The 12,599-nt window shown below is 34.7% G+C and overlaps 1 protein-coding gene across 1 annotated transcript; it reads left to right on the top strand.

The window, feature by feature from the left end:
* The first annotated feature begins 872 nt into the window (after window positions 1–872).
* On the top strand, window positions 873–12,319 carry LOC109807614 (TNF receptor-associated factor homolog 1a). Its single transcript, XM_020370171.3, has 13 exons — window positions 873–1,028; window positions 1,823–2,041; window positions 2,117–2,228; window positions 2,841–2,929; window positions 3,043–3,111; window positions 3,199–3,331; window positions 5,148–5,306; window positions 5,856–6,204; window positions 7,731–7,843; window positions 8,819–8,966; window positions 9,518–9,990; window positions 10,080–10,278; window positions 10,716–12,319. Exons 2-13 carry the CDS (start codon window positions 1,870–1,872, stop codon window positions 12,114–12,116), a joined length of 3,417 nt encoding a protein of 1,138 aa, XP_020225760.1. The 5' UTR covers window positions 873–1,028; window positions 1,823–1,869; the 3' UTR covers window positions 12,117–12,319.
* Window positions 12,320–12,599: the final 280 nt, after the last annotated feature.

Below are 12,599 nucleotides of genomic sequence, written 5' to 3'. Positions count from 1 at the left end.
TTATGCCCATTACATCAAACCCTCCTAGCATTTTCTAGGTTGACTTTCTGTTTCACGATGAAATAAGCAACATTTTTGCTTAGCAATTTGACAATATTTGCTTCTAGCCAAGGCACTTAGAAAGACTACACAATCCCTTCATTAATAAAGTACTTTAGTTTTAACCTATTATATTATCCTTGTACTTAATATTGAAAATATTCTTTGTGATCAAGTCCATCTTCTCCATATATGTGAAAAAGCTCTTTATTACTCATTAACGTCTATTATTTTCCTTGTACTCAATATTGAAAATATTCTCCTTTTTCTCCATATGTGAAAATGACTCTTAACTCATAAATCTATCTTAAAACTATATTGGTTGATTGAAAACTTCTCTATTTAAGGATTTAGAGGATTAGGGTGAGAAGACACTCCAAAGTTTTTTTCAATATAAGGTTGAGGAAAAGTTTTAGTATGCATGACAATAATAAATATGGGTAAAAAAAAACTACAATGAAAATTTTATTAAATAAGTTTAATATCCGAAAAATGCATAATTTTTTTTATGATTTCAATCAAATAGAAATCTATATATATAATTTTAAATTAATTATTACAAGCATCTATTTTCAATAATTGTCAATTTAATATTTTTATACCAAAGTTAAAAGTAATTCTAAACCGTTAGCATATCCAATTAATTTCTTATAATCCAAATGGAAATAAATGAACATACCTATTGTTTTTGTTTTCTCTTCAAGATTGTAAACATAACTATCGTTTTAATGAGAATCTGTTCTATTGGGGAAAATAAATAATAAAAATAATCCTTAAATATATTTTTCTTAAAGGCCAAAACAACAACAATAATAATAATATAAAAAAGACAATAAAAATACTAATTTTTGGTTTTTGGGTTATGCCTTTGCTCTCTACGTTGCTCCTCCTCACCTCCTCCTCCTCTTCTCTCTTTCTCTTTCTCTCTCTTCGCCTTTCTCTCTCTAAAATCTCAGAGCTATTGTTCTTATCTGCTCCTTCGATTCCAGGTGCGTGTGCCCTAATTGGGATCCGTTTGATGCGACGTCGTTTCCCAATTCCCTTAGTTCCTGTTGGTTTTCTTATCGCGTTGTTTTCATTGGTTTTTTCCTCTGCGTCATTCCTTCGATTTCGATCAATGTTTTGCACGGGAATCATTGCTCGAGATCCCGGTTGTTTTTTAGCGTCAATTTTTGTCCGAAATTTTTAGTTCTGTGCTTCATGCAATTTGCATCGACCACCTGTATTTTTTTTTAATCTGACTGTTTGTTGGTTTAATTCCCCTCTTGTTTCAATTTGTTAGATTGGTTTTGGGTTTAATTTTTTTTGGTTATTTTTAAATCTCTATTTTAGGGTTTTATTCATGTTTTTTCTTTTATTAAATTTTTTCCGAGGTGGGTTTTTGGGTTTTAAACATATCGGAGGTTTTATTTTATTTTTTTTATTCTGGGTTATATACAATTGTTGTAAGTTAGATTTTGAGGGATGGGGAAAGGACTCAACCCTGTGTTATGTGATTGTTTCGGTGGGTTTCAATTGGTGAATTATTGTCATTTTATTCGTTCTGTTTTCGCTACAATTTGTTCCAAAACTGTTTTTGAGTAGAATTGATAATTTGTTAGCGGGAACATTCGACCTTTTTTTAATCATTATATAGGATATTCTGTGGGGCAGTTGAAAAAAGGAGTACTGTGAATGTTTGAATAATTTCTTTCTGTTTCCGATTTTGTAAACTTATAATGTAATGTGGGGTTTAAGGGGGCTGACTTTGGCACTTTGTGTGCTTCCTTATATGGTATTGCAGGTGATATAAGAGGAGTGTTAGAGAAATAGTGCTTGCTTGATCAGGGAATGGCTGGGATTGCGAGTGAGGAATCTGGAGTGGGAAAGTCTGCAGAGGGAACTTTTAGTGGGCAGCGTTGTCAATCTGGGGAAGCATTGGCAGAATGGCGGTCTTCCGAGCAGGTGGAGAATGGAACCCCGTCGACTTCACCCCCTTATTGGGACGACGACGATGATGATGGTAAATTTGTAATCATTTAAATTTAAATTTTCCACAATCAGTTCTTCAAAATCTAATTTGTTTTCCTATTTACAGGACCAAAACCTTCAGAATTGTATGGAAGGTATACATGGAAGATTGAAAATTTTTCTCAGATTAACAAAAGGGAACTTCGTAGTAGTGTTTTTGTGGTTGGCAACTTCAAGTGGTAAGTGGCTCAGGATAAACTTATCTATCTTACCTGACTTTTGCCATACTTTTGAGTTTAATTATCTATGTGTTTCTGCATCAGTTTAATTTACATATTTATACTTAAATGTATATTAGAGCTGGCTGTTACATGAAAAAGGGTGTGGTCTAATGATGATGTTACTTTATCTATTCTCCAGTCAGTCTTTTCTGGTTAATAACGTATGCTTACGTGTTTATTGCAGCCAAATTGACCTTTATGGCTTAAATCAATCACGGTGTTGTGTTTATTGTGAACTTATAATTCTTCACAAAATTTATTGTTTGTAATTTATCTGTAAAAATTCTCACTATTAAGGAGAAAAAATATTGGTTTCAGTGTTATAGCATTCTTTCAAAAGAATTTGTAATTGTAAATGTATTTGTCAAACAAGGGAAATATACTTTGTATGATTTTTGAAAGTTGTGAAGTATATCAAGAGGAGTAGAACATGATCATAAAAGTTGGTACATGGATACATGCAATCTAATGGGTACATATAGTTTACTGAGACAGACCTTACGACTTGAAACATACAAGCTGTACATATTTGTTGAGGTTTTGGCCTAAATGTGCTGTTGTATGTGGCAGGTATATTTTAATTTATCCACAAGGCTGTGATGTCTGCAATCATCTCTCTCTGTTTCTTTGTGTTGCTAATCATGACAAACTTCTTCCAGGTTTGATTCCTGAAATTTATTGCATTAGTTATAGTTAGTCTTACTAGCTACTCTTGGTCCCATAGTAATTGACTTCTCTTTGGTTCTCCGCTCATTGTTTGGGGGTAATACAGGATGGAGTCATTTTGCGCAATTTACAATAGCTGTGGTCAATAAAGATCCAAAGAAATCAAAATATTCTGGTCAGTTGGTAAATAATTGGCTTCACAACTGTAGTTTACAATTTTTTTTAACAGTGCCTAAGTTATTTTTTTACTTGAGTTTTCTAGATACATTACACCGATTTTGGAAGAAGGAGCATGACTGGGGATGGAAAAAGTTTATGGAGCTCTCGAAAGTGTATGATGGTTTTGTTGATGCATCTGACAATCTGATAATAAAAGCTCAAGTCCAAGTCATTAGGTATTCAATTTATCATCATCATCATCATTATTATTATTATTATATTATGTTTGTAATTTATAATCTTACCGATATGCTCTACCATCTTGTATATTGTTTAACTGGTCATTACGGTTATTTTACCCATAGTTTTGACTTCATTTATTACTTAGATAGGAGAGTACACGAATGTTTTGTAATTCAACTAGTTTGGGTGATTAGTCATTTTCAATGATAGGAGATTTGAAAGCCTGCAACACATGTTCCTTTATGTCAACTTTTGCAATATTTTTTGTAAAGTTGGTTATGAAGTTCATGCCATTATTTTAGCATTTCTCTGAGATTGTAAACCTTGGATTCCATGCGTCATTTTCTACCCCTGCAGTATTTTCCATGATCATCTTCTGCCTAAGTTTAAACTTGATATGTATATGCATCTACTAAAGTGTTGGGATAACTACTTTCTCTAGGTCTATATAGTGTGTTTGTTTGGCTCTTTTTTGCCTAAAGATTGTACTATAACCTATTCTAAGTGGTAGGTCTTTTTCTTTGTTCAGTGAATTTTATGCTTGCTCCACTATTCTGATCTTCTCCAATCAGATGTGATATATAATATATTCAATTATTCATGACTTGTTTTTTTTGTTTGCTCCTCAAGGTATAATTATCAGGAAATCCAATGATGTTACTCATTTTGTTCACTGAGTGAATTTTTTATAATTAACATTTTCAGATTTGCTGAGTTTTTTTTCTGATTGTATGTAATAAATGTGGTGCAAAGTTGTCTGTTTGCTTCTTTATCTTTGGAGTTGAGTTGTTTAATGGTCAGAAAGTAGTTAAATTGACGTCTTATTTTTGGCTCTGTAATAATAACTAGTCTGAAATGATAAAATGTTGTGCCAAAATTGTAAAGGCTGTACAATGTGTAAGATATTTGAAGTGTTTGTATCTATGTATATCAATTTGTGTAATATATTTCTTAGTAAAATGCCCGAAGTTCTTTTAGAAGAATGAAAATTCTGAAAACATATCAACTATGATGCATAGATATGATATGTGTATAAGATGTGATACTTATCCGATATGGGCGATATAATTATTTTAAAACATGTAGGATGTATGTCTTCATATGTATGGATATTCATAAAATATAAAAAATATGTAATTGTAATTTCGATCAAAATTCAGAAACAAAATAAATATATAATTACAATTTTGTAAATCCAAATTAAAAACATACTTCTTATACATGACTAAAATAAAAAAAATTATAAATCATTTCATTATAAGTTACTTCCTATTATTTACAAATAGAAAAAAATACTATCAATCTTATTTCTTTCTTAAAATCATCAATAAAGAGGACAATTTCCATTTTTAGCTCATCTAGGAGCAATGTTTCTATATTAAACATGTTTATATGTTTTATTTAGCCGTATTGAAATTTTATAATTTTTTAAAGATTTGGATATTTCATTGATACATATCACTGAAAAGTATTGATGAAGTATCCAAGAGCATCGAGATGGGATAAGATTTTCCCAATATTTTTATAGGCCTGGATACCTCACCGATATATGTCGGAGAGTATTGGTATCAGATACAAATACGTGAAACAAATTGAAGTATTGGTATCGCGACCTGATAAGATTGTCTGTCATGCTGTGAGGCTGTCCTGTCTTCTGCTTTTTAAAACAAATTTAGTTTTGTTATTACGTTTACCCTTTTGAAACTTGTGCTGTTCTAAGATTGGTACTTTTTTATTTTTGGCAACGGTCCAATATACCATGAAGCTTTTGGTTCAGATGTGTGTAACCATTGTTGCTTTTATGCACAGGGAGAAAGCTGACAGGCCTTTTCGTTGCCTTGATTGTCAGTATAGGAGAGAACTTGTTAGGGTATATTTGACAAATGTAGAGCAAATTTGCCGGCGTTTTGTAGAGGAAAGAAGAAGCAAGCTTGGAAAGTTGATAGAGGATAAAGCTAGGTGGTCAAGGTATTTCATGCTCACCTTTAAAGTATCAACCTTTTTGACTAGTATGTATAATCTAAAATGTTTCATAATGTATGCTGTAATTTTTATCTTGCTCCAAGCTCCATAGTATAAAAAAGTCATGGCCTTTAAATTATTTGCTTTTCATGCTATACATGATCAGATGATCTTTAGTAATTGATTTCTTGAAGTGTCAGGTCTTATTTATTTTAGTTTTACTTCAATCCTGAAAATGAAATTTTTTTAGGCATTTTGGGAAGAAAAGAAATGACTAGAGAAGGATACTGTAGTATAATCTGGTTGACGTGACAATGGTATGACTGTGATGTACTTTTGGCATCATTGTGTTGTTTTTATGCATAGGAAATATGAAATTTCTCTTGCATAGTATATCCTATTTGCTATAAATAGTTTAATGTCATGATACTGTTTTTTAATAGGAACATAAAATGTTAATCCAATTTAATATATTGTTTTTGTACTTTTTACTAATTGTATATGTGCTGTATAATATTTTTGGGAGATCTAAATGGTACTTTGCATTAATTGCAGCTTCTGTACTTTCTGGCGAGAAATTGATCAAACCTCTAGGCGCCGCATGTCAAGGGAGAAGACAGATGTAATTTTGAAAGTAGTTGTGAAACACTTTTTTATAGAAAAAGAAGTGACTTCTACTTTGGTAATGGACTCCTTATATAGTGGGTTGAAGGCTCTCGAAGGTCAGGCTAAGTGCAAGAAAGGTAGGATAAAGTTGTTAGATGCTGAAGAAATGCCAGCACCAATTGTTCGTGCCGAGAAAGATATGTTTGTTCTGGTGGATGATGTTTTACTGCTACTTGAGAGAGCAGCTGTAGAACCTCTGCCTCCGAAAGATGAGAAGGGTCCTCAAAATCGTACAAAGGTGAGAAAAATAATGTGTTGGTTAAAAGTAAATGAGGAATTATGTTGCTACCTGGTGATAATAAGCCCATTGGAATATGATGGTACTAGTGGAAGATATTTTAGAGAATAATGGAATAAGAGAAATCTGGAAACAGTCTTATCTTCTGGTTGAAACAGGAAAAAGATATTGATTTTTTTTTCATTATTATCTTATTTTCTCTGTAGTCTTTTACTACCAGAATACCCTTTTTGTTGTGAATCTTTAATTTAGTGATAGGGTTTGATTGGCCCATGAATTTGGTCTGCCCACAGAACTAAAAGGAGGAAGGTTGGGCTGAAGGGTGACAGGTCTGATCTGCATTAAAAGGTTGGGGGGTGGGATGGGCTGCAGAGAAGGGTCTTTTATTGGGAAGTCTATCTTTGAGGATTATTGGTTGGAAGAGCCACTCTTCAACTCTGCAGAGTACCTTGTGGTTTTCTTCTTTGTTCTGTTTACCATTGTAGCAGCAGATGATTATTTGAAAGTTCTTTCTCTGTTTGAATGGAGTTTACTCCTCTGTTCCCTATTTAAAATTCAGTAATTCTTCATTCTTCCCAATTTCTGCTGTTCCAAGTTTTGCATCTTGTCAGTTTGGTATTAGAGCCAAAACTTGTGCAAAAAATTAGAAGGAAGAATCTCAAAATTTTAGCTGATCTGGCCCATCACCTTTCTGCTCAACCCTCCTACCCTTAATACTATCAGTATAAACCTGATTCATGGGCCTTGTCTTTTTCAGTTGAGTTTGATTATCAGCCATCCAAAACAACCAACCAAAATGACATGAAAGGTCATAAAGGAGAAACGACAAACTCTATTCTGTATTGTGAACTACAATCTACATTTCTTGGGCATGGCTTCTATTCCTTCCTTTCTGAATGATTATTACACCTGTGACCAGTTTAAAATCTGATAGGGTGATGACTAACATGTTCATAAGAATTGTTTTTGGAGGAATTTTATGCGGGGAGTATTTGTTGACGTGTCCTGTGAATCTCTGAAGAAATGTTTGTTGTCAAAGCATGATGATAACATTTGATCCACATAATTGGTCGCACCTAGTGGGAAATGGCTTTGGTTGTTGTATTGCTAAGGAAATCCACTTTCTAATTTATACTAAATTGGTATGGACTAGGGTTTTATGTTTTTTGAGGAAAATTGATCTTGGCCCCAAGATTAATTCTGACCCTTTAATTAAGTTCCAATTCTAATGATGTCAGTTATATTTCTATAGGTATAGTAGTTTGCTGATATTCTGAACAGGATAAGCTTTATTTTCAAGACAGCAACAAAAGCATTATCCCACTAGGTGGTTAGCTTTATTTTCAATATATAGTTAAAATTTAAAAGAAAGTTTAGCCTTGTTCGAGTTTTGGTCATATATTACACTGTAGAGCGGTATTTTGTGTATCCTGGGAATTGTTCGCCCAGTGGATATGACATGCTGTCTTTGTAGTTTTGGAATTCTTTTGATTTCTAAGAAACCTTGTTCACCTTTTTTTTGGCAGGATGGAAACTCTGGGGAGGACTTCAATAAAGATTCTATTGAACGCGATGAAAGGCGTCTCACAGAATTAGGACGCAGGACTTTGGAAATTTTTGTTCTTGCCCATATATTCAGGTAGTACATGCTATTAGTTATGGACTTTTCATGTTTTCTTGGTTATCTACTTGTATTCCCTTCTGCATTTCTTTTTGTTTGTGAGCATTCATGATTAGGAATAAGACCGCTTTAATTCACACTATTTACTTGCAATGCTATCCAATTAGTTATATTTCATATTTCAAGGTTGTACTTTGAATATTAAAAAAATCACAATTTTGTGTTTATATTGTTTTAGTGGATGTGGGTTTTATATGACGAGTTTCTGGGAATTTTCGTCCTCTAAAATGCTGAGTACTTGCCAAGTTGGCATGGTTCCTATTCGCATTTAGATGCCACACCAAGAAGTTGCCTGGGCTATCCTATGAAAATTGTGAACGTTCTTTCAGCCTTTATTTCAGAATTCCACTCACTTCTCTTTCTGGATCTTACTCAATGCTTATAACCAATTATGGATGTGATTGTCTATTCAAATTTCGAACTGTGCAATTTATGGTAGTATGAAAAGGATTTGCTTTGCAAAAGTTTCATTATCTGCGTATTTCATAGTGGATGAACAATAAAGGGTTTTGAACTAGTCTGCTAACAACCTTGTTTCCAGTACATGACATCACACTGAGGAGTAAGTGTGAACTTTATACTGTTCCTTCTGAACTTTACATAGCTAGGAATCTGTAATATTTAGATGTACAACCATGGGACTCAGATATGGAGTTTGACTTAGTAATAGTATCATTTGAAACAATAGGAGATGATGGATAGCCGGCTTGATAGCTAGCAGTCTTAGTCCGACACTTTGCAATTAACTTTGGGGTCCATGGAAGTTTATCCATGCCCTTGTAGTGCCATATCATTTTCTACACAAAAGTGAGTCATTGCATGTTATTTATTCTCCAGTGACCTGGATTTTATGTTGTTTTTTGTATGTATTTATTGATTATTTGTAGGATGGAATGGATTAGGTTTTCCTAATTATTTATTTAATGGGTGCAGCAATAAAATTGAGGTTTCCTACCAAGAAGCTGTTGCTCTAAAGAGACAAGAAGAGCTCATTCGTGAAGAAGAGGCGGCATGGCTGGCTGAAAGTGAGCAGAAAGCTAAACGTGGAAATGAGAGGGAAAAGAAGTCGAAGAAGAAACAGGTCTGTCACTCATCTAATCTGCATTATCGAGGGATTCAAGATTAAACTTATTAGTTGCTCTGCAAAACATGCATCATAAAGACATAAATGACCAACCACCATAAAAATAAAAAAAAATCAGTTGGGACATTTGTGACTAATTTTCATTGTATGTTGATATAATCATCTAATTTCTGATATATGATAACTGCTATGGCTAGGACATTTGTATATTAAAATTTAAAACCCCAAGCTTTTGGCATATTGGTTTATAATGAGGTCATGCCTACATTTGTGTTTCATGAACTTGTTTAAGATCCTTTATTTTCTTCTTTTCTAGCCTTGATTCGCATAATTTTTGAGCAAGCTAATAAACATTCTTTTGGGTAGTTATTCCTAAGTTGGAAATATTTTGCCAGCAATTTATAAACTACAATTTTCCAAAGATGTTTTCTTGATGTTACCTTTCCTGTGGCATTCCTGTTATTTGTGGTATTAAAAGGATGGTTGGTAAGAGTTGTTTGCATTTTCCTTTTTAACTGTTGACAGATTGTCATTTCTTGTCACTGCAGACCAAACAGAAAAAGAACAATCGGAAAGGAAAGGATAAAGGTAGAGAGGAGAGACCTACTGTGGCTGTAAATGACAAGCATCAAGACAATGCTGCTGATGAGAAGAAGGATTCTAACATGGAGGAAATTCAAACTCTTGATGAAAAGCTTGATGCCCTGGAAGTTGTTTCTGATGTCTCTGATTCTGTGGATGGGGTTGGTGAAGTGCTTCAGCCTGATTCTGAAGACAGAGACGTGAGTCCTGTAAATTGGGATACTGATGCATCGGAAGTTCATCCTCCAACTGAGGCTAGTAGCAATGGTGTAGGAAGTCTTTCTTCTGTACAAAATGGAATGGTTGAGAAAAGGAGCAGTTCAGTAATGGATGACAGTTCTTCGACATGTTCTACTGATTCATTACCATCAGTGGTGATGAATGACCACTACAAGGGGAATTCTTTTTCAAATTACAAAGTCCAAAAGTCACCTAGCAGGTAAGTATATAGTGGTGTTTCTTTTAGGAGGATTAATATCAATGATTTTGTCTGGTGTTTTAATTGATTTTTGCACTGCTTATCTGTAGAGGTAAGAACCAAGTAAAAGCATCTTGTAATGTGGGCAATTGGACAACTGAAATGGATAGTCAGCCATCTGGTTCTGCTTCTGATGCTGTTGATGTTAACGAGTCTGGTAGTGGAAAGTTAGGTGAATCTGAGCCTGAGGGTGCTGTTCTCTGCTTGCAGGATCGATTGAAGTGGCTCAATCAGCCTGTTGTCAGAAAGGTGGTGTTACAAAAAGTTACCCTTTCACGATTTATTGTAGTTACTAAATACATCCCCTTGTTTCTATCTCGTTCCTCTCTAAGTTTTCTGTTCCAAGTCCTGCTCTCATGATATATTACCTATTAATTTTTTCATGTTTCTTTTTACAATCAAGGACAACCTGGAGTAGTTTGCTAATTGAGAATGACTTTAGAAGGCATTTATATTGGTCTTAAAAATGAAAATGACTAAATACCTTTTAATTTCAAACTGCGCATAACATGTTTTCATCATGTGGAATATTTATATTGATTGAAGTGTGGAAGATTAGATTTGGGATGGAAGTAAAAGTCACGACTGATTTGATGTTTATTTATTTATTTTTATATTAATTTATCTCTTTTGTACTATTATAATTTGGAGCTGATGTCATGGACTTTTGCTTCTCTATTTGATAGGTAGAGAATGTTCTTTCACTACAAAAGAAACAAAACATCAAAGACCAAGTTAACATGGAAAGAACTGTTGATATTGAAAGCCTACAGAAAGAGAAGATATCAGCAGTGCCATCCTCATCCAGTAGTCCTCCAAGAAATTTACCTGTTCAAATGAAGTTAGAAAACCAAACGAGAGTTACTGGAGATCATCCTGTTCATGTCAGGAAAACATCTTTTGGTGCCTCACAATCGACTGATAAAGAGGCATCTTCATGTTTAACTTCAGTATCACAAGTAAAAATTGGTCCAAAAACGGAGATCCAGAGGACTTCACCCCCAAGACTAACTGAAAGATCCATGACACAAGTGGCTATGATGTCAAGGCCTTCTAGTGCTCCACTAGTTCCTGGCGGTCCCAGGCCCGCTGCTTCTGTTGTCTCCATGATCCCTCAAACTGCTCCACTACTTGCACGCTCTGTGAGTGCAACTGGACGGTTGGGTCCCGATCCCTCACCTGCTACTCATAGTTATGTTCCTCAGTCCTACAGAAATGCAATGATGGGGAATCCTGTGGCCTCAACTGCTGCCAGTCTCCCTCACTCCAGCTCTAGTTCTGGAGTAAACCCATCTTCTGGCTATTCACAACCACCCTTGGTATCATCACCACTATTTCTTTCCCAAAGCTCTGACAAAATGGATTCAAATGCTTCCCAGTCCGGTGTTCCCTTTGGTATGATTTCACGGGATGTTTTACATAACGGACCTAAATGGATTGATAGTTCTCAAAGGGAAGCCAGCAGAAGCTTTCACTATGAACCACCTTCTCGACATAATGATGTTCAAAACCTAGACTTGTACAAGCCAATAGACAGTAGATCTTTGGGCAACATACCGGGTGAGTTCCCAGCTTGCACATCCAGGCGTCAAAACCCAGGGGGGTTGGTTGATGAGTTTCCACACCTCGATATCATAAATGATCTGCTTGATGAGGAACATGGAATTGGGAAGGCAGCCAGGGCAAATTCAGTCTTCCAGTCCCTCAATGATGGACCACAGTTGCTAAATCGTCAGTACACTTTTCCTGGAGACTTGGGTACTAATGATGATTTGGGATCATCCACCAGTTGTAGGTTTGAGAGATCGCGAAGTTACCATGATGCTGGGTTTCAACAAGGTTATAGCTCATCAGGTCGACATTTTGATTCACTGCAGGATTATCTTCCTCAGGTGAATAATACACTATCATATGGAAATGGCAAGGTAGATGTGTTGATTCCAAACCAATGGCAGGTTGCTGGTTCTGATCTATCTTATCTAGGTATGAGAAACACTGAGAATAGTTACTCGTACTATCACGATTACTCAAATATGGCATGTGGTGTCAATGGTTATTCTGTATTCAGGCCTTCAAATGGTCCGTAGAGGGAAAGGTTGACAAAGTTTGCCCACAAATTAGTGGTCATAAACAAATGTAATAATGTATTTGAGGAAATTGTTGGGTCTCTTTAGATTTGAGTGAGGTTGTATCCCCCCTTGATAGGAAAACATTTTGTAAAGAGTGTTTCCGAGTAATTTGGTTCAAGTTTTTCATAAAGTTATATACATGTCCTAGCCTTTTTGGATTATGTTTCTTTTGATAAGGGCCTTCTCTGATTACAGATACTATTCCATTCATGTCAAAGTAGTTTCAGAACTTAAGTTTTCTGAGCATGTCTAAAGGGATTACATTTTAGTGCGCCAAAAACGTTCACAAGATCACTAAATTTTGAAAGGAATTGGAAAATTCTTCACAATTAAACTTCTTTTTTTTAAAGATTGCTATTGGTTAATCGTATGAGATAAGAGACAGTTGTATTTAAGTTGACCAAAGTACGTGGATCATTACAAAGATTTGGGGAATTATTG

Source organism: Cajanus cajan, chromosome 7, assembly GCF_000230855.2.
Source record: "Cajanus cajan strain Asha chromosome 7, NIPB_CcT2T_4, whole genome shotgun sequence".
NCBI lineage: Eukaryota > Viridiplantae > Streptophyta > Magnoliopsida > Fabales > Fabaceae > Cajanus > Cajanus cajan.
The sequence above is the reverse complement of the archived record's forward strand: the minus strand, read 5'-3'. Positions and strand labels throughout refer to the sequence as shown.

What these genes read in the sequence shown, in the direction of transcription:
- LOC109807614 (XM_020370171.3), top strand. Translation starts at nt 1,870, where the DNA reads ATGGCTGGGATTGCGAGTGAGGAATCTGGAGTGGGAAAGTCTGCAGAG. An exon ending in AAAGAAATCAAAATATTCTG is followed by an intron (nt 3,112 to 3,198) that starts GTCAGTTGGTAA and finishes TGAGTTTTCTAG; the next exon opens with ATACATTACACCGATTTTGG. An exon ending in GTCCAAAAGTCACCTAGCAG is followed by an intron (nt 9,991 to 10,079) that starts GTAAGTATATAG and finishes GCTTATCTGTAG; the next exon opens with AGGTAAGAACCAAGTAAAAG.